The sequence below is a fragment of the Apodemus sylvaticus genome, chromosome 10 (genome assembly GCF_947179515.1).
Source record: "Apodemus sylvaticus chromosome 10, mApoSyl1.1, whole genome shotgun sequence".
Lineage (NCBI taxonomy): Eukaryota > Metazoa > Chordata > Mammalia > Rodentia > Muridae > Apodemus > Apodemus sylvaticus.
In genome coordinates, this window is record NC_067481.1 from 84731895 (window position 1) to 84753824 (window position 21930).

Consider the following 21930-nt stretch of genomic DNA (forward strand, 5'->3'; position numbering starts at 1 on the left):
TCAGGCGCCACTATGTAGCCGCCAGCAGCTACATGTAAACTGGGTTACCTGTTGAGAGAATTTTGGGGTCATAGGGAAGAGCGGCGAAAAGAAAGTACGGCTAAGTCAATGTTCACTGATCGAAGCCGTAAACTTTAATGGCGCCGGACCTTTTAACAGTTCGGGCAAACCCTTCCCCCCAGACTCCAGGCTGAGTTCCGGTGGAAGCTGTCTAGCTTCTCTTGGAGGTCTTCGTCTTGACTGCTCCGGCAGCTGGGTGGGTCACCTGTTTAATTCAGGAATCCCTATGCCTGGAAGAACAATGAACTTAACCTTTACTACGTGCGCTCCACCCTAAGTGGAGCAGAATCCTGGCTAACTGGGAGAAGTTAACCTTGACCAAAGTCAAACTCTGACCAAGTGCAAGACTGCCCCAATATGGCTCTGTACACTGGAAGACTTTCAAGGGGGGTGGGGAGAAGGCTCGGAGAGAAGGCTCAGAGGGTGAACGTGATTACTGACAAGCATGATGAACCGAGTTTGATTCTCAGAAACCACATACATGGAAAGAAAGAACAGACATTCGGAAGTTGTTCTCTGACACCTCCAAGGCCTGTCGAACATGTATGTCTGCATGCATATACAAAATAAACGATTTTAAACAGAAAAGGATCATGAAGAAGACATGATAAACAAGTCTACTTACACAGAGTTGGAATAATCAAGTCAGTTCTTGAAAGACAAGAACTGCCAAAATGTCTGAGGCTGGAGACCTGAGTGGTGAAGAGCACTTGCTGCTCTTGCAGAAGACCTGGGTTCAGTTCCCAGCACCCTCTTGGCAGCTCACAGCTGTCTACAACTCTAATTCCAGGGGACCCAATGCCCTGTTATGGTCATTGTGTGAGCATGTGGTACACATTCATGCAGACAAAATACTCATACACATAAAATGATGAAAAAAACTTAAAAAGGAACTGCCAAATTTTAACTAAAATGAATTAAATAATTTGAATGATTTCTTATACTCTAAATAAAGATTTTAAAGAGGATACAGTACAGATAGCTTTGCAGTTAACAGCAGTTAAAAACTGGCTGTTTTTCCAGAGGACCCAGGCTCAACTCCTGGCACCCATGTGGCAGCTCACAATTGCCTGTATCTCTCCCTCTAGGGAATCCAACACCTTCATACAGACATATGTGCAAGCAAAACACCAATGCACATAAAATAATATTTTTTAAAACTTAAAAGATTCACAAGGCTTTAATAGCTCTCTTCTAGACAGAACTATTTCACAGTTCATTTTACAAGGTTAGAAGACAAGAAGACATAAGAAAAATTATCAGTATTCCAAATGAACACAAATCTGAGATGAATGTAAATATGTAAACTGGGCGATACCTATGGCTAAATTTGTGAGAGAGACCGTGAAAAGCTATTTTATAATTTGAAAATTAGTACAAATACACATTAACTGTCCAGACAAGAAAAGGGTCAAACCAGCTGATACAGAAACATAATCTGGAAGTATTCCACACCTTTCCTCTTTTCTTTTTCTGTTAGTCTGCTTTTTTTTGTTCATTTTGCGAAACAGGTTTTCCTCTGTATAGCTATCTGGTAGACCAAGCTAGCCTTGAATTCAGAGGCCCACCTGCCCCTCTGCCTCTGCACACCAGGCTTTTACACCTTTTTTTTTTTTTTTTTTTGGATTTGGTTTTTTTGAGACAGGGTTTCTCTGTTTAGTCCTGGCTGTCCTGGAGCTCACTCTATAGACCAGGCTTGGCCTCGAACTCACAAATCGGCCTGCCTCTACCTCCCAGAGTGCTGGGATTACAGGTGTGTGCCACTACCACCCGGTTTACACCATTTCTTAAAGTTCAGCTAGCTAGAAAATTTTAGGAACTTCAGCCTGATAAAAAGGAAGTATGGATACTTTGCAAGTAGCACTCTACATAATGATAAAGAACAATGTGTTCACTATCCATCTCTGTGCATGTTTCTCTTAATTAGGTTTTTCAATAATCCATGACCCTTCTTTGAGAAGCCTATATCTATGCCTTGGAGTATCTTTCTTTCTGAGCACTTCTCTTATCCTTTGTGCATTGTCTTTATTAAAGCTCCTTTATTTAATAAAACCTCAACTTTGGTCTAAATAAATAAAGTCTTAAGATAAAGGCAAAGGAAAAAATTTTATGACCAGAAGTTCCCATAAAAGTTCTTATGGGAAGACAAGACGCCAAAAGCATAGTCCACTCACAGTACGATAAACTAGACTTTTCCAAAATAAAAACTCTTCCAAAAACACTATCAAGATAGTAAAAACAATGGATGGAGGGTGGAGTGCCTGCAATCCCTGATCAGCAGCAGCCAATTCAGGAGTCATTCCAGTTCACAGCCAGTCTGTATTACATGGCGAGACTATGTCAGAAAACAAAAAAAAAAAAAACAACAACCAAACGAAGTCCACAGGAAGTTACTTAAAAACCATACAGGTGATAACCTGTAACCAGATTATTTACTACTTAATAAGACAATGCAATCTAAAAATGGGCAAAAGATTTGAATAAACATTCATTAGGGAAGATACACAAATGTTCAATAAATACAAGAATACTAGCTATAGCTTGACTTCAGAGAAATGTAAATAAAAAACACAAAGAGGACTGTGAGATGACTTGGTGGGTGAAACACCTGGTCACCAAGATCTGAGACCTAAATGGTAAAAACCGAAGTGAGCTCTGTGTGTGCTGTGGAACGTGCATGCCCCCTCCCCCTCCTCAACATAACAATGAATAAATGTACAACATAAATATGTACATTTGTAAGTATTCACATCCACAAAGACAGTGAACTAGTTACTATCACTAGAATGACTAGGAAAGCCAGCTAAGAGTAAGTGTAGGCAGCGAAGTAGAGAAGCCAACACCCAGACCAGCACAGGTAAATGGGCAGCAGCTGCTTTGGAAAACAGCCTGGCGGTTCTTCAAACGATTAACCTGAAGACTTAGCACATAACCTAAACGTTCTACTATGAAAGTCTCTTAGCTAGGGTTAATATGGATGTGATGAAACACAATGACCAAAACTAACCTGGAGAGGAAAGGTTAATCCAACTTACATAACCTGAGTCTCAATCCACTGAGGGAAGCCAAGTCAGGAACTCAAACCCAGCAGGAACCAGGCAAGGACAGTGTTGCTTACTGGCTTGCTTCTCGGGTTGCTCAGCCTGCTTTCACCATGACTCCAGGGGTGGCGCCACTCACAATGGACTGGGAGCACCCCGCACTAATTAAGAAGCCCTAAAGTCTTGCCTACAGCCCAATTCTATGAAAGCATTTTTCTCACTTCTAAAATACTTCTATGCCATGTTGAAACTGGTGGAAACAGTAAGAAAACACCTTTAAGTACATAAAAACTGGTCCCACATACATTTAGAACAGCATTATTCAGCAGAGCCCAAACAGGAAAACATCTAATCATACATCTTAAAAATGGACTAACTGAAGCCGGGCAGTGGTAGTGCACGCCTTTAATCCCAGCACTTGGGAGGCAGAGGCAGGTGGATTTCTGAGTTCGAAGGTCAACCTAGTCTACAGAGTGAGTTCCAGGACAGCCAGGGTTACAGAGAGAAACCCTGTTTCAAAAAATAAAAACAAACAACAACAACAAAGGACTAACTGTGTGATAAGGCCATATAAAGAAACAGTATTCAGACATAAAACAAGCCAGGGTAAACTTCCCAAAGACCACACATTCTATGATGACTTGCACGCAAGATGTCTTTAACAAGGAGATCGATGCAACAGAATATCCGAAGCTGGCTGGCCCAGAAAGGTTTGACAGCAAATACAAGGGTATTTGTGGTGATGAAATGCTTGAAAATTTACTAAAGTAATGGCTCTGTACTCTTGGCATGTTGAGTTACATACTACTGAATCTATTCTACACAATCTATTGGACACAAATTTTCTCAACAAATACTTTGAAGAGACTGCATGATTTTGCTTACCATTATATATTCTAAGAGACAAAATTATTTAGAAGAGCTATAAACAGAGACAGTGGCTCCAGAGTTGAAAGCTAATAGTGTGACTACAAAGAACAAACTTCGGTGTTTTTCAGGTGACTGCACTGTTTTAGGGTAAATGGGAAGGTGCTTACAGAAATCTATACATGTGCTAAAATTCACCAAATTGTACATTAGAACAAATTAATTTTACCTGTAAGTTAGTTCAAAATATTATTGAAAACAATGTTAAAACTAACCAAAGAAAAGGCCTTTTCCTCCCAAAAATTCATTCCTAAAAATCGTTAAGTAAGCAAAAGGCAGAAAGGCATCAGTGCTGGGCTCAGGCAGTGAAGACACCCTGCTCTACACAGCCTCACACTTGAAAGGCATTTGTATGGAGATGATCAACAACAGGATGTCAAATAGAGTGGTGGAAACCAGGCTACTGAAAAGAAAAAAAACTAAAATAAACCCTGTAAGATTAGAACTGGGTATTTAATGCGAACTCATGATTTCCAGTGTGCATGTAGGGGTTTAAGGTGTGCATGGTAAACCACACTTCAACAGTGTTCATACACCAGCATGCACATCTTGTTTTTAAAAACATATATCCACTAAAGAGAACCGGGTTCTTTAGCAAAATGCTCCATTATTGGACTGTGGCAGGGAAAGCCTAAGTCTGGAGAGTAAGAAATTGCTCAAACAATGATTCAACATGTCAAAGGACACAGAAGCTACCTAGACTGGTTTTACACTAGCCAAATTATATAATTTTAAGCATAAAAGTAATGAAGGTAGTAATTTTTACCCCCTGAATAAGACAGTATGTTCAAAATTTGGTTAGAAACAAGAGGTACTTTAAAACTAGTTTCCCACAAAGCATCCAAAACATTGGTATTACAGTGAAGAAACCCAACAGATACTACCTTACTCCCTGACCAAAGGCATCAGCTTCTGCAATAGGGTGAAATCCTTAATTCATGACAGAATATAGGATGTAGGAATATTGTAGACAATAGACCTCATCCAGAACAGTCAAGAGACAAAATTTCCATCATTTTCAAGTGCAAAAGCTAAGCCAGGCATGGGTGCATACCTGTAATTATACGGTCTGGGAGCTAAGGCCAGAGAGAATCCCCATGAGTTGGAGGCCACACTGCCCAGCAAGATGCTGACACGAGGGGAAAAAAAAATCAAAGCAGTAAAAGCCAAGGAAAAAGTGGGAAGTTGTTCCAGGCTGAAGTGAACCTCTGCAGGAGCGGCACAACCAGAATACAGGACTTTGTTATGTAAAGGGCACTGTAGGTATTCAGCATAATCGGCATAAGTCTGAGGACTAAGCAGCAGTACCACTAACTTTAATGGCTGCATTGTTGAGAGAACATACTTTTTTGAAGAAAAGAAAAAGTAAAATACTGAGGTGACAACATGTCAATTTATTAGAAAAAAGTATAAGATTTTCAATCTGTTAATATTTTACTTGTAAGCTTTATACACATTTCAATTTTTTTAAGAATTAAAAAACACAAAAAGGATGAAAGAATTTTTTTCTAGACCACCTTGTCTGAATCATTAAAAGTAAATGAAGCCAGTAACTTATACTCAGGGGCCTAAATTGTTTTCTGACAGTAAGAAGCAATGAACTCTTCTGCTGTTAGGGTTTTATTATTTTCAATTTCTTGACATAATCATTTAGGCAGCACCAGACCAGTTAGAATTTTTCACTAACTCAAATTACCCAAAGTACTTCGGGATACTTTATGTCCTTTCTTAAAAATGTTCCAGTTCTGCACTTTCCATGTACGGGCCAGCATATTTAGACAAAGGGCATACAATGCATATTCAGAAATTTATTCAACATTATTTTTGCATCACACACACACACAAAAAAAATATTTTTCCATGAAGGCACCTTTCCATTTCATATGATTTGTACTCCAATGTTTTTATAGTAAAAATACAATTAAATATGAAATTAGGAAAATGTAGCATATAAAACTTAATGCAGAGCAATAAAAGTTACCATCTATCCACAGGAAAGCTACTATATCTCCTATGCAAACCATCTGAATGTAATCTTTTACAACCATACTGAAATACACTTTGCAATCTTTTAACTGTAGACATCGGATGTTTCCTCCTTCACAACATCAGCTGCATTAAGTTGCCAGCACTTGCTGGGGTCCACAAGATAGAGAAAACTAAGCAACAGCAGTCATTTTTCAAGGTTTGAGAAATCTGGTCCACCCTTTGTGTAGTTCCCTGAGATTTCTGCTCCACTAAAGTCAAAACCAGGATTCTGAAAGACATAAAATTTTAAAACTTACAAAGATAAGTTGAATTCATAATTGACAAAAAACAAAAACAAAAAAGTCAAAAACTAAGAAATAATATCAAACTTGAAATCACCTAAGGTAAAACTAAAGCTAAGAGGTCTTTTCCGCTCTGTAAACACTTAGAAGAGTGACACTGTACACCTATGTGACCACGGTATTACCTGTATAATGAAACATACCTTTCCATTTCACAAACAAAATCTGTTTATTGTATAAACAGATTTTAAAAGCTTTTTTCCCCTGGAGGGTATATTATGGATTGAACACAGGTCCTCTTGCAAGCTACTCAAGTATTCTGTGCGGAGCTTTTGAGTTTTACACTTAGTGTTTAGCTCTTCTGAGACGTGGTGTAGCTGTCACCCAGGCCGCCCTAACTTGAGGTTCTCTTGCCTCCCCATCCGAGTGGCGGGAATTAAAGGTCAGTATCCCCCAGCTCAGCCAATAGCCAGCAAGGTTTGGAAGCTTACTCTATGCCATGCAGAGTTCTAAGAACGATGTTTATACAAGCATATTGATACATATTATACAGTATGAAGTATTCATTCAAGCTTTAGAATATTCAGGGGAAATTTCATTTGTTTGATGGGCCTTTTTTGAACTACTATTTGGAAAATACCATTTAAACAAATGTGGATTTCAAAAATTAGCAAATAAATTGTTCTAGAGGAGCTTACATAGTACCAGGGAAACATAAATAAGAAACCATAAATACCAAGCAGAGAGCTTAGGAAGTCTGACTTGTCCAAGAGACAGGTAGTAAGTAATCAATTTAGGCTTTGCAGACCACATGACCTGTCATAAATACTCAATGACAAGAAACTGCTACGTGTAAGGCAACATCCTGAGGAGTGACACAGGTGTCTCAGCAAACCTACAGAGGGCCAAATTTCCCCAGACCACATTTTGCCAACCTGACTTAGTGTTAAAGCTTGTAAGTGCTATAAAAAAGATAAAGAGGAAGTAGGGCAGGAGAAATACTAGGGGAGAATTAGAGACTCTAAGGGGATAGTCAAATGGGTTTTACTGAGCGATGAGCAGAGAGCTACAGAACACTGCAGTCACAATCAGCGGAGAGCCAGACACGCCGGTACACACCTTCAGTCCCAGTACTTGGAAGGCAGAACTCTAAGTTGAAGCCTGCTACATACACAAAGACAGTCTCAGAAAAACAAAAAGGAAAAAAACAAAGTAAGGGTAGGGCAAGAAAGTAACTATCAGTGATCCCATTAGGAGAAGGACAAACCTGGAAAAGGCTGAGAAGAACAATGCTTTGATCTGACTTGCCCTATCAAGACTTCTTCAGTTGCCACTGTCTGAGGACTGCTTCGGTAAGAGTCCAGGAGACCAGTCAGCAATTATTCAAGTAATTCAGACCAGAGTGCTAGCAGACAGGGCTGTGTGAAGTGGTCGCATTGTGAATGGGAGTAGAAGAGAATGGGAAGGAGATTTCCTGAGTCGACCGGAGGGTGTGCGGGCAGGCAGTAGGACTAAGGTGGCATCGGGTGTCCTCTTTATTTGCACTCCCTGCTTCCTTTATTGAGGGACGGTCTCTCAATAAACCCCAAGCTCCCAAATTCTAGGTAACTCAGACAGCCAGCTTGCCCAGGAGATCCTTTTTCTGTGCCTCAGGAGTGCTGGGATCTAAGGCAGCCACTATATCTACCCAGCTTTTGCTTGGTTTCTGGGGATCCTTTAGTAGACCCTTGGTCTTCATGGTTGTACAGCAAGTGCCAGAGCCACTGGGCCTTCTCTGACCCCCTCCTCCCAAGCCTTAATCACGAACTAGTCTCCACTAACTAAAATAAAAAGTAGAATGAATGTGGGAGTGAAATTAGAACAATGAGTATGTGCAACAAGTAACTGAGAAGTCTAGGTCAGACATAGACTTGGAGGTGAGCATGACGTGATGGAAATTGCCACTGAAAGAGGACGATCAAGGAGAATGAGGCAGAGGCAAGAGGTGGGGAATCCAATGAAGGGATGTCTTCTCTTTATATTATGCACCTACAGTGGCCCAGTTCTTTCGGTTGATTATTCATGAATTACTGATGTGCATTCAGCAATTGGTCTTACAGAAATGCGTGCATTTATGAAATTTGAAACTCACATACAAGGCCATGTTCTAATCATTCACTTTAAAATTCACCCAAAGGCTTTTTACAACTGTGTATACCTTATGAATACATGTGCTTCTGGAGGGTGAAACTGTCCGTACTCACTCCTGCATCTGACTTACTTCTTTCTGGAATCGCTCTAATGTAAGTTTTCTCTGCATCTGGTCTTGCACCCAGGGGTCAGCTGCATATTCAGATTCTAGAAGAGAAGTCCAACAATTTGCAGCATCTCTCTTGGTTTTTGTCAGGACAATGCGGACCATTTTTCTATCCTCTAAGATAAAAATAAGAAAGAAGTTAGAGAAACTATAGCTCATCATTACACATTGTATTTTGCAAAAGCTAATGGATAATTTTGATAGACAAGTGTTCCCAACACTTTTCTCCATCTTCAAAGACATCTACAAAGACAAGATGTACTATAAAGGAGAAATGATACCATGATCCAATTTTTAAAACATAACAGATTATTCTTACCCAAAGTCCATGTTCCTTCATCAGCAATTGTAGAATCAAACAATTTCCCCTGGAAAATAAATAGAAGGTAAATTCTCATCATTAAGATTTGGCTCATCTCCAGCTAAGGTACATCTTAGGCCAAGTTCCCCTCTTTGAATGTGCTCAACCTTGAACTTCCTCCTAATGAATGAAAGGGAATCCAGTTTACAAATCTGACCTTACCATGGAAAAAAACACAGGGACTACTACACAAAACAGAAGACATACTACTCCTTAAGATAGTCTGCAAAATTAACATAGGAAAAAAATGTTCTATGTTTTTGTTTGTTTGTTTTCCTTCTTTCATTTGCTTGTTTGGGTTTAGGGGCTGGCGGTTTTCTCTGTGTAGCCCTGGCTGTCCTGGAACTTGCTCTGTAGACCAAGAGCCTTAAACTTACTCCTCAAATTCAAGAATGTCAAACCCAGGATGTCTCTGCCTCCTGAATACTGGGATTAAAGGTACAGCCACCACCTGGTGACTATTTTTTGTTTTTCTTGAAGCAGGCTCATTGTCAGTTCTCAACCTTTCCTCTGAACCTCTTTGAAGGTCACATATCAGATATCCTGCATTCCAGCTATGTAATTACAGATTCACAAATGCACAATTACAGTTGTGAAGTATCAAGGAAACTAATTTTATGGTTGGGAACCACCACAACATGAGGAACGTTATTAAAGGATTGCAGCATTAGAAAGGTTGAGAACTAACTGCTGCCCTATGTAGTCATAGAGCTGGCTTAGTAGATCTGGCTGGCCTAATTTGAAGACATCTATCTACCTGCCTATGGTTCTCAAATGCTGGGTTTAAAAGCATGTGCCACCACACTTGCCTTAAAAAAGTTCTATCTTGTAAAGTCAATGTTATTAAAGCTAGATCAATCTATTTTGAGAAGCTGGCACTAGGAAAAACCAGTTTCTTAAAAAGGATTGAAGGGAGTTGGGACTTTTCAGAATCCATAGTTGAGGCAGCAAGCAGACTAGAGCCAGGGCATGCTGGACAAGCTTGTAGCAAGGTTGTAGTTGAGCCATTCCACAAACAGACCGGCCACAAAAGATAAGGGGCATGCCTGGGAAAACTCCTATGGGTTATACACTATCTGGACTAGAGTCTCCTGTCTCCTGTCCTTGGATGCAGTTTAAAATGACCTTCCTGCTAACAAAAATAAACCACCCTCCTACATTGCTGACGGCCCGATCTGCACGTATGCCAAAAAAAAAAAAACCCCACCGAGCGCCAGAATCCCCCGCCAATGTTTGAATCGGCAAATCATGTGTAACTGCGCCAAACCCCCCTAACAACCCCCCTGACTTTTCCTATATAAACCCCTAACTTTTGGGCCTCAGGGTTGACTCCTTTGTCTCCTGTGTGAGATACGTGTCGATCCAGAGGTCTGATAATAAACTACCTCATGCATTTGCATCAAGGCGGTCTCTCCTGTTTCCTTGGGTGTACGCTATCCTGAGAACGGAGTGGGGGGTCTCCCCAAAAGGAGGTCCTACAGGATCTAATCACATATTACAGAATTGATGTCAAATTAGCTGTGACTAATTTTTCTTCTCCTCCTGCCCAAGATTACAAAACACGGTATCATTTTCCCTTCACCACTACACTACATTGCCATCCAACAGGCTAGGTGCAAAATATAGCCTAATTGTTATCTGAGTCTTAATAAATTCTTAACCAAAAAAAAAAAAAAAAAAAAAAGAAGAAGAAGAAGAAGAAGAGGAGGAGGAGGAGGAGGAGGAGACCAGATTGATGAAATCAAATAACTTCGCACACCTTTTCGTTATCTTGAAGATCAACATGCAAGAAGCGTGTTATTTAGAAAACCAACCAATACTGTCTGTATTAGCTTATATATCAAAAATAGAGTTCAGAAACCTTTAGTCTCAGTGCCTAGAAGATGCATATTTGTTCTTTTGACCTACTTAGCCTTCTGTCTGCAGTAGAAAACAAAATCTTTGCATTTCTACCCGCGCAAGATCTGCTCTGTGTGAGGTGCTCCGTAGAGACCCCCCCCTCGCCAGAACAATTTACCGCTTTCTTTCTACCAGCCAGGAACTAACCTTGCCACACCCAGCCGTCATCCCTCTGACACCGTGAATTTTAGGGTTCGGGGTGCGGGGAGGCCAGAAGGAGGAACTCGGGACAAGCCCTGGCTTGCTACCTTGAGGATCTCGCGGCCACCCACGGCCAGAGCCACGTGCCGACTCTGCAGGCCGCACTGGATGTCCTGCGCGCGGGTGCCCGGGGGCACCTGGACTTCAATGAACACCTCCTCCAGGGTCTGGTACCACTGTCCCCACGGAGTCCCGCAGGGAACCACCCCGCTGCGCTCCTCAAACGGGGCAGACATCCTGAAGACGCCACGCAGGGACACCGCTCCGGGAGAGCGCTACACCGGCGGGACCAGACTCAGGGTTTGCCCTCGGCGCCTTGGGGTCACTGCACATGCGCAAGAGTCCAAACTAGCGTGTCCCGGGTGTGCACCTTTCTCCCTTTCAGAGCCCATTTAAGACACTCGCGAGACCTGGTGAGAGAGACCGAAGCTTAAATAGGTTGACATCCCAAGAACACTGACGCTGGAACAAACGAGAAACGTGCCTGCGATCTTTTAACCTGTGTGACGCCAAAATTCTGACGTCTCCACGGGCCTGTGAAGTGCGCTTGCGCGAACTGTGCTATCCATTAAAACTGAGTAAAACCAGACGTTATTGGATAGAACTGTCGGCAGTGGCGATCAGAAACAGTCTCTTATTGGCTATCAGCTTAAACGTACACACCTTCCGATTGGGCGGCGGTAGAGATCTCGTGCGCATGCTCTGTGGCCCGTGCAGGCTTGGCCAGATAGGTTTAGGCTTTCTGATTGGCTGACGAGGGTAAGTTGGGGCAATTTTGAATTCAGACGAGTTTACGGTTTGCTGGGGCGTTTGGTTGCTGTCGCATCTGGACCCAGACGTCAGAATGTCCTTTCCTAAGGCGCCCCTGAAAAGATTCAATGACCCTTCAGGTGCGTACGGGTGCGGGAACAGGGTGGGAAGGGGATGCGCTCTCGTTCCCCGGTCATCCGAAAGCCAGATTAGGGCTGGGGCGGTGTTTTTCTCCACATTCACGCAGTAAACACTTTGCAAGCTCAGTATAGGATGGTAGAGATGCAGCTCTAAGTGAGATGGAATCCTCCCCGCACACAGCGAGCCTTCAAGCGTGAAATTCTAAAATAAGCCACCAACACCATGGAGAAACTACAGATGGTTGAAAGGGATTAGGGACTGGCAAGCACTACGCACTTTTTTTTAAACAAAGAAGTCACTCTAATTAGAACTTTCTGCATTGACATTTTACATTCAGGTGTAAAAGCATGAAGACTGAGAAATCAGTTCAGTAATAACAGCTACCCAAGAATTCTTTTTCACTCATGAAACAATTCTTAAGTAATGTTCAGCATTTTAACGATGAAATACTGGAATTTCGTGTGTATTTGGAAGAGTAAACTGAGTGTAGATGATGGTAGCATTTAAAAAGTTAGAATAAAGTATTTTTTTAATGTTTTCGCCTGTAAGAAGTAGATGTTTCTAGACCTAGTGACCTGAGCTACAGAGACTGCCAGTGACCCACACCTACAACAACTTAATAACATGTTGTAAGTAAATGAAAAATGAGACTAAAATCCGCTCAATATTATGAAACAAAATTGGTAGAAATAGAGTGGATGTATCTTATGCTCTTAAGGACTGTGGTATATGCACAAATAACTAGAGCCTTGGGTATGAGGTGACAGATGCTAGCTGTGCAACTGTACTGTTTGTTGTAAGGTCTGTAAGTAGTTATTCCTTTGGACAGCCAGACCAAAATACTAAAAGAAAAGCCAGAGAAAAGTACCAAAGTTGTAGTACTTTGGTTTTGGTTTTTTTTTTTTTAACAGGATTTCACTGTGTACCCTTGGCTGTCCTGGAACTCACTCTATAGAGCAGGCTGGCCTCAAACTCAGAAATCTGCCTACCTCTGCCTCCCAGGTGCTGGGATTAAAGGCGTGCACCACCACTGCCCAGCCAAAGTTGTCAACTCCTTACAAATGAGAGCATTTGTTGTTGAGAGCAGTTGGGAGTGTCCAGACTGTACGGGCAGCCAGCAAGTGATAGAGCCAGACTTGAAAGGCCATATCCTCTGCGGAGTGTACTGGTTAATAGTCTTTATCTGTGATTTCTATCAACGTCACTCCATTCACAAGATCAAGTGAGTGATCAGATTCATCCTGCTGAGTGCCCACACCATTTCCAGGCTATTCAAACAACTTAGATTCTACAGAACAGGGTAGGCCTTTTAGTTTTGAGACAAGGTTTCATGTAGCCCTTATACTCCTGCTGCCACCTCCCAAGTTCTGAAACTTAAGAGACCTGCACAACACACATGGCTCAGCTGCTGTTTGGTTTTAAAGAGCAGTAGTTAAGGCTCACAGTATCAAAGATAATGTGTCAGATATTTAATATTTGTGAGTCCATGGCCGCTTTTTCTAACTTGGAAACATAAAGCATCCTGGGATAAAGGAGGGAATCTAATTTTTTTTATTCGCTGTCTTCTCTATATGTCTATAAAGTATCTGGCATGCACTTTTCTGTAGCTTGTCAGACTGAGCTAATTTTGAGTCTTCATGTGGCTAATTACAAAAACCTAGTCCATTCTCATATCCCAAACAAGATATTTTTTTTTTCTGTACTGCTCAACAATAAGTATGAGCTAAATACTAGGACAGTAAAAGCTACTCCCAGATTGAAAGCAGTTTTTTCTAACATAGAGACAGTAAATAAATCCTTATGAATGTCTAAGAAGTTATTGTTGGGAATGATGGACGATGCTAGCCTGATTTTGGGGGGGGCGCAGGGGGGATTCTGCAAAAGCTGGAAAGTCCCTTCCAACTCAGTTGTCTACAGTCCTTAGCTGTAGCTGTATTGTCACTTGGCAGATTTTCAATGCTCAGGGATAGGTCTACATACAGAAGAGAGCCATGAGCTTTATTTATTTTGTGTACATGCTTTATAAACATATAACAAACTACGAGTTCCAAAACTGTATTCCTCCCATCTGCTGCTTTCCTTTTAACTTGAGTGAAATAGAAGACAGTTGTTTTTCTCTGACACAACCTGGCCTTTACTTCACTGGCAGGTTCTTATGGATTCTACTGATTTCCATTCTGAATGTAGAAAGCAGGCTTATGCTTTGCTCTCTGCTTCTAAGAGATACTTCTGTGGGAAAGCTTGCATCGTGTTGCTTTCGTTATGGCAAACAGCCAGGAACAAAAGGAAACTGTTGAAGCTCACTGACGGCTAGTATCCTGAACTTACAAGCTGGCCCATACCTTCAAAGGGACAACGTGCTAGATAAAGGAAAGTGCAGGGAAGCTGGGCATCGTGCAACCTGTGATCTAAGCGTCCTGGAAGCCAGAGGGAGGGGATCCTGGAGACAAGTCAAGCCTAGAGTATATAGTGAGCTCTGGATGAGCAAGAGTGGATTTCTGTGAAGAGAGATCAAGACCACGGAAGAAAGAATATTAAGTAAAGCATCATAGTATATCAGTATATCTTGGGAAATATAAGTTTTCTAGAGCAATTTATTGAATCATCAACAGTGACTGAAAAGAAGTAGAGTAGAAGGCTTTATTTGGTTTGTAGGTTACAGCTTATTCTCAAGGGAAAACAAGGCAGGGATTGAACGAGGCACAGATGGAGTTCTGCTTATTGGCTTGTTTGTTGTACAACCCATGACCACCTGCCCAAGGTGGACTGTCCACAGTCCCATCTGGTGAAAGCAGTTCCTCAACTTCGATTTCCTCTTCCTGTGTGTAAGTCACACAGTCACTCAACCTGTCAGTGGTTCTCAACCTGTGAGTCTCTACCCCTTTGGGATCAAAGGACCCTTTCACAGAGCCACACATTATTATTTAGATATTTATATTATAATTCATGACAGTAACAAAATTACAAATTATGAAGTTGCAATGAAAATAATTTATGGTTGGGGGGGGTCACTACAATATGAGGACCTATATTAAAGGTTTGCAGCAGGAATATTGAAAACCACTAGTTTAACTTAAGATCATGAATTCTTATTGTAAGTATTGCTAATATTACGATAGTAGTAATAAGTAATGTTAAGTTAAATATTGCTATTTTGTTTTTTCTGTAGGTTGTGCTCCATCTCCAGGTGCTTATGATGTTAAAACTTCAGAAGCAACTAAAGGACCAGTGTCTTTTCAGAAATCACAAAGATTTAAAAACCAAAGAGGTAATGGGTCCTTAAACAAACAATGGTTTCCTTATTAGGTATGTTTATGAAAGCCCCGAGTACTTAGTGCTATTTTCTATTAGACTGTATGTAACAAGAGAAAGTGGGCAAGACATTTACAGGTAGCTTATCCTTTTTATCAGAATGTTGGGACTACCAAGAAGGGGTTGGAGAGCTAGCTCAGCAGGTAAGCCATGAGAACTGAGTCGGGTTACCAGTACTCAAGTACACATACCCCACCCCCCCCCACACACACACAGACAAGGGTATTTATTTTAAGAAATATTTTTTCTTTGGAAATTAAAGAATATCTGTAAGGTTTTAGGTCTGTAACATAATTGTGCATTTATTTGAATTATACAATCTAAAGGAAAGTATACTGTATACTTCACTTGCTGTCTGCAGTGAGAACTTGGGAAATTTTATTATATTTGGTTAAAACAGGTAAACATCAGGGGTGGCCATGTTGATGATTTTGTTTTTCCAGAATCTCAACAAAATCTTAACATTGACAAAGATGCGACCTTACTTGCTTCAGCTAAAAAATCAAAGACATTGGTGTCAAAGGTGAGAAACATCTGTAAGACAATTAGAATATTCGTTTTTTCTTTGGGTTTTTGGGGTTTTTTTTTGTTTGTTTGGTTTTGGTTTTGGTTTTTGGTTTTTAGGTTTTTTGGATTTGTTTTTTTCGAAACAGGGTTTCTCTGTATAGCCCTGGCTGTCCTAGAACTCACTCTGTAGACCAGGCTACAGAGGCCTCGGACTCAGAAATCCGCCTGCCTCTGCCTCCCAGAGTGCTGGGATTACAGGCGTGCACCACCACCACCGCCCAGCTCTAGAATATTCTTTATGTCACTAACTCCATACCTACAAGATACTGTATGTGATTACAATAGCTAAGTGTGAAAATTAAGTATATAAGTAAGTTGGAGCTTGAGAGTTAGCTCAATAGGAGTACTCACTGCTCCTCAGAAGACCTGGCTTCAGGTGCATCATTAATTAATAAAATGAATGAAATATAGTTAATGAAATAAGTATCATTAGAACTCTAGCAGCTTTTTCATTCTGCCGAGGTTATTAGGGAATCTCTTTGAATGTGCTCCTGGTTTACAATTACAAAGACATTTCTTTATAGATAGAAATCTAATAGTCACCTCGTAAGCCTTTGCAAACATGTCATGCTTTAGTGTGTTACCACCATTGGAGTTATGTGTGTTTGTTTCTTTGTTTATTGTTAGCTTGTCTGATTTTGGGGGGAGGTGGGGAAGGATAAGTATAAAAAGAAAAATTAAAATATCACTGACTAAAAGGTTGTTACTCAAACTGTTAAACAGTAGATTAAACTTTTCATAAGAGAACTGGCAATGGTTGTGTGAGCCTTTGGTGTAGCAGAGTCAGGAGGACGTGGCCTTGTAGACTTCAAGCCCAGTCTGGACTACATAGAGAACGCAAGACTAGCCTGGGTTCTGTGAGACTGTTTCCTCACAAAGTCTGAAAAGAACAAAACAACTCCTACATGCTGTACAGTGTTGTTTGTCTAAGACCCTACTGTTTTTTCATTAGTTCCTAGGAATGCCACTTTGTTAGGCGTTGTAGAGATTAACAGGTATTATCTTGCAACTTGTATACTGTTGATGTATTTGGCAGTTCCTAAGGTCTCTTCTCCTGTAATATAGACCTGTGCCTCCAATGTGGAGACACTAAGATGAATGGCTGATGAGCACTTGTGGCCCCGAGCCGTGACTCATCGCAGCTTGACACAATCTAGAGTCATCCGAGAGACGGCAACCTGCATGAGGTTGACCTTTAGGAAGCTGGAGGGCATTCTCTTCATTAGTGACTTCTTAGTCCAGTGTGGGCGATCCCAGGGCTACGGGGCCTGGGTGCTGTAAGAGAGCAGACTAAGTAAGCCAGCAAGCAGCGCCCCTCCGTCAGCCTCTGCCTCCAAGTTCTACCTTGTTTGAGTGCCTACCCTGATTGTCTTCAGCGATGGACTGATAGCGGGGAAAATGAACCTTTCCGCCCCAGGTCTTCTGGCCATGGTGTTTCCTCACACCAAAAGTAACCCTAAGATAATGTGTGAACACATGTATGTGCATGCATGAAGTGCCCATAAAGTTGGGCCTTTCTCTCAACTTACACCTAGAACAAACCTGTTATTAATGCTACATAAACTACATTTTCTTTCATTGTGTCAGAAGGTCTTATACACAAGATTATGTAAAGATTGTCTTATGTAAATAAATGCCGTGAAAAAAATCATAGGTGTAGGGTTACATTTTTTTTACTTTCTTTGAATCTAATCCAGGTTAGGATAGTGGTAAACATTAAAATTATTTTTCTTTAAAAGATATTTTTGTTAGGTGGCATAGTTATTCAAAGTATGCTGCTGTCTAGTGTTAAAATGGAAATTAAACTTTTAGTCACAGAACTCTACATATATTGTAAAGGAAAAGCTATTTTTCTAATGGGCTGAAATTTTGAAAACTAAAATATTTCCAGGTTTTAAGAATAGTTTAGCTGGAGGCTGGAGAGATGGCTCAGCGGTTAAGAGCACCGACTGCTCTTCCAAAGGTCCTGGGTTCAAATCCCAGCAACCACATGGTGGCTCACAACCATCTGTAATGGGATCTGACTCCCTCATCTGGAGTGTCTGAAGACAGCTACAATGTACTTACATATAATAAATAAATAAATAAATAAATAAATAAATAAATAAATAAATAAATAAAGCAAAGAATAGTTTAGCTGGGAAGTAGTGACATACACCTTTGATCCCAGCACTTGAGAGGCAAAGGCAAATCTGAGTTCAAGGCCAGCCTGGTCAACAGAATGCCAGGACAGCCATGGCTACACAGAGAAACCCTGTCTCAAAAACAAAACCAAAAAACCCCCACATTTTATGTCTCATAAAAATTCATTTATATTTAACGACCTTCTGCAGTGTTTAAAATAGACATGAAGATGGGTGTGTTAGTATGCAGTTTCAATTCCAGCCCTTGAAAGTTGGATTATAACTTCATGGTCAGTGTATACTACATAGTGAAATGTTTCAAAAGACTAAAAATTAGGGGCTAGAGAAATTGCTCGGTGGTTTAATTTGGAAGAGGTCCAAAAATAAATGATTAAATATCAGATGTTTGTGGCATGTAAATTCATAATTGTTCTTTGACTTTTAAACAGAAAGAGTCTCAGAAGAATGATAAAGATGTGAAGAGATTAGAAAAAGAGGTATGCCATACTTTCAATTTACAGAAAAATAAATGCTAAATGGAAAGAGAATTATATAGACTTGCAGGCTAAGATTCTAGCAATTTCATATCAGAACCTTTAGGAAGTGGTTCCTTGGCTCGGGCACTGGTCTCTCATTTACTTTGATATCAACGGTCTTTGTTGAGGCTCCATGGCAGTGTGGCTGTTGTGTTTGATGCTTACACAAGCAGTGATGGCTTAGCGACATTGCTTATGGCACTGCTGAGACTACAACTGATTATTTGCATCAGATTGTAGGTTGGTAAGCTTTTACCCAGACTTGTTTTTTTCATGAATGTGTGGTATGCATACTTGTATGTATGCGTTGTCACATGTGAGTAAGATATGGGAGCCGGTGTCTTCATAGGTTGCTCTTCACCTTTGAATACTGAGGCAGAGTTTCTCAGAAGCTGAGCTGCTCATTTCAGCTCGTCTGCCCAGCTAGCTTGCTCCAGAGGTCTGTTTCCATCCAAAGCACTGGGATTAGAAGTAGGCCACACACCTTAGTGACATTTACGAGGGGCCTGGAGCTCTAAACTCCCAACATCGGGTTTCAGCAGCAAGCCCTTATTTACTGTTGACAAATGTTAGCTTCTTTGTTTTGGTCCTGTTTGTTTAACTAGGAACAAGGAAACTGATGCTTCATGGTTGCCTATTAAATTCTACTGAGGACTCCTTTCTCTAAATAGTTAGCACTTCAAGCTATAATTTGTAATTAGGACTAGCAAAAAACAAGAATTGTTATAAGTTTTAAGTGACTAAACAGAGCTTGTAAGTTTATGGCAATTAAAAGTCATTGTATTTTGTTGGTGATGTTTGTGTGACTGTGTGTATGTTTGAGACAAGTTCTCAGTAATTTACCTCCAAATGGCCTGGTAGGCCAGCCTTGCCTGAAAAATCACATACATTCACCTGCTTCTCTCTCTCAGATGCTAATCCTGCATTTATAATGCATATTTTTAAGATGTAAGGGGAATATGATTATTCAAGTAGCAAGTAAAATTAGAATATCTGAACACCATATCAAAATGTAGGCTTGCTAGTTTTGAGGCTTCTGGTACCACTAGGACCAATCAAGTGTTTATCGTCTCCTTTTCTTCCAGATTCGTGTTCTTTTGCAAGAGCGTGGGACTCAGGACAAACGGATCCAGGACATGGAATCTGAGTTGGAGAAGACAGAAGCAAAACTAAATGCAGCAGTCAGAGAGAAAACATCTCTTTCTTCGAGTAATGCTTCACTGGAAAAACGGCTTACAGAGCTAACCAGAGCCAATGAGCTCCTAAAGTCTAAGGTGCATGAACTTCATGATAACATCAAAATAAATGGTTGATAAGCACCTTCCCGTTCAGGCTGTTAAGCTTGAGATGCTTACAAGGGCAGTTGAGGCTGTTTATTCACTTACACTGTAAGCAGAGGAGTTCTTGCTCTCACTGGTCCTGATCACACAAACCAGAGAGAGTCTGCAATGCCCAATGCCAAGTGCTGGTCAATGTCAAGGATGCTGGAATGGTTCTGAATAGAATGTAGTTGTTAATGGCAAGCCATTAGTCTGGCTGTGACGGTTAAATTAACTACTTAAATGTTAGCTTACTTCTGTAGGAGAGTCTTTCCTTCTCTTTTCAGTTTTAAAGGGGACTTGGCATGGGTTAAACAAAAGGCAGCTTTCTGTTTTGATGTCTGATATTTTCTCACCCCTGCCACACCACAGTAAATATGACCATCAAAGAGGAGTAAAGAGGGGGCTGGAGAGATGGCTCAGCGGTTAAGAGCACTGACTGCCCTTCCAGGGGTCCTGACTTCAAATCCCAACAACCACATGGTGGCTTACTACCATCTGTAATGAGATCTAATGCCCTCTTCTGGGGTGTCTGAAAACAGTTAGAGTGTACTCACATATAATAAATATCTTAATAAGTAAATAAATAAATCTTTTAAAAAAAAAAGAGTAGTAGAGAATTTACATTTTGAAGTCTCTTTAAAAAAGTCTCCCCTGAAAAAGACATAGTGTCAAGTAGGAGTGATAGTGGACTCGGAAGCTGAGGCAGAAGGGTGTGAGGCCAGCATACACTCCACGGCAACATATCACAGGAACAAATCCTGCTCTTCTAAGGGTTTTGGGGAAATGCAGTTGGAAATAACTAAATGGAGTGAGAGTGCTCAATACATAAATTGTGTTTATAAGTAATTGATGTCCTAATATATCCTAAATATAATATGCTTCCGCTAACTAGTGGTAGAAATAGAGGAAGAGACAAGTCACAGTTCGGTTGGATTCATTATTTATTTAGGACCTATGTAGGGAGTCCATGCTCATTATGTAGACAGTAAAGTGTATTAGAGCCCAAGGGGCATTCTGACCTAGAAGGCCCTGCCGAGGCACCATGTCCTGCATACTTTAGATGTCCCAGGTAGCTGAGACTAGTCTAGCAAACTTAGTTCCACTAGTCTTTCTGAGGTTTATCTTAGACTTACAAAGGTCTTTCTAGCATGTAACAGTAAGTGACCATTTAGACTGTTTCAAAAATAAACCAGGAAAGCAAAGAAGAAAGGAGAGGACAGTGGTGCACATAGTCAGTGCCTGCTGTGCTCACTGTCACACAGTGAATAGCTGTGGTGACAGGCACAGTGGCCAGACATTTGTTTGCTTGTTTGTTCTAGACAAGGTTTTTCTGTAGCTCTCCTGTCCTAGAACTCATTCTGTAAGTCAAACTGGCCTCAAACTCAGAGATCCACCTGCCTCTGCTTCCTACAGATGGGATTAAAGGCAAGCGCAAAGACCGCCCAGCTCCCTTAGTCAGTGTTTAAGACATTTTTTTCTTGGTTTTGGTTTGTTTTTTTGTTTGTTTGTTTGTTTGAGATAAAGTCTTATGAAGTCCAAGCTAATCTTGCCCTCATGACTATCCTTGCCTCTGTCAAGCACTGAGATTACAAGCATCTGAATCTACTCCTAGCTTTAAGGAATTATGTATGTGATAATGGCAGAATAGATGTCTGAGTTCTTATGTTTATTGCAGTTTTCTGAAGATGGTCACCAAAAGAATATGAGAACTCTAAGCCAGGAATTGATGAAACTCAGAAGTAAGAGAGAGGCAAAGATGAGGGTGAGTGCTGCCTTTGATGTGTAGCCTGTCTGTTGACTCCGGGGACCTAAGAATGTCTCATTTCCTAAAATAGTTATCTCTGTTGTGCAGACTATGATGGCTAAGCAGGAAGGCATGGAGCTGAAGCTGCAGGCCACTCAGAAGGACCTCGCTGAGTCTCAGGGGAAAATAGTCCAGCTGGAGGGAAAACTGTAAGTGGTACAAAGAAAAAGATTGTTGACTGTGACAGTGGCTTAATCTTTTTCCTGCATTTAACTGTTCTTTTAAAATGTACAGATTAACAGAGTTCTTTCTACTGTTTCAATGTAAATACATATTTTTAATGAGGAAGCAATATATGACTCTCCTCATTTCTTTATAGT

The 21930-nt window shown here is 40.8% G+C and overlaps 2 protein-coding genes across 4 annotated transcripts in view; one reads left to right on the forward strand and one right to left on the reverse strand.

Moving 5' to 3' along the window:
• Positions 1 to 5630: 5630 nt before the first annotated feature.
• Nudcd2 (NudC domain containing 2) lies at positions 5631 to 11533 on the reverse strand. 2 transcript variants are annotated; one of them, XM_052196782.1, is made up of 4 exons: positions 11103 to 11533; positions 8914 to 8962; positions 8559 to 8710; positions 5631 to 6285 (listed from the first exon to the last, which is right to left on the reverse strand). In XM_052196782.1, exons 1-4 carry the CDS (start codon positions 11289 to 11291, stop codon positions 6202 to 6204), a joined length of 474 nt encoding a protein of 157 aa, XP_052052742.1. In that variant the 5' UTR covers positions 11292 to 11533; the 3' UTR covers positions 5631 to 6201. The 2 variants fall into 2 exon arrangements, with proteins under 2 accessions (XP_052052742.1, XP_052052744.1); XM_052196784.1 differs by having other exon boundaries at positions 6198 to 6285; positions 8496 to 8710.
• A 289-nt stretch (positions 11534 to 11822) lies between these two features.
• The window catches only part of Hmmr (hyaluronan mediated motility receptor), a 28396-nt gene continuing 18288 nt past the window's right edge, over positions 11823 to 21930 (forward strand). The window contains exons 1-7 of one of the 2 annotated variants that reach the window (XM_052196777.1): positions 11823 to 11945; positions 15116 to 15214; positions 15702 to 15781; positions 18398 to 18445; positions 19570 to 19758; positions 21482 to 21568; positions 21659 to 21759. In XM_052196777.1, coding sequence (XP_052052737.1) covers positions 11900 to 11945; positions 15116 to 15214; positions 15702 to 15781; positions 18398 to 18445; positions 19570 to 19758; positions 21482 to 21568; positions 21659 to 21759 — 650 coding nt within the window. In that variant the 5' untranslated portion in view covers positions 11823 to 11899. The remainder of the gene's footprint in view (positions 11946 to 15115; positions 15215 to 15701; positions 15782 to 18397; positions 18446 to 19569; positions 19759 to 21481; positions 21569 to 21658; positions 21760 to 21930) is intronic. The other variant, XM_052196778.1, reaches the window with a different exon arrangement.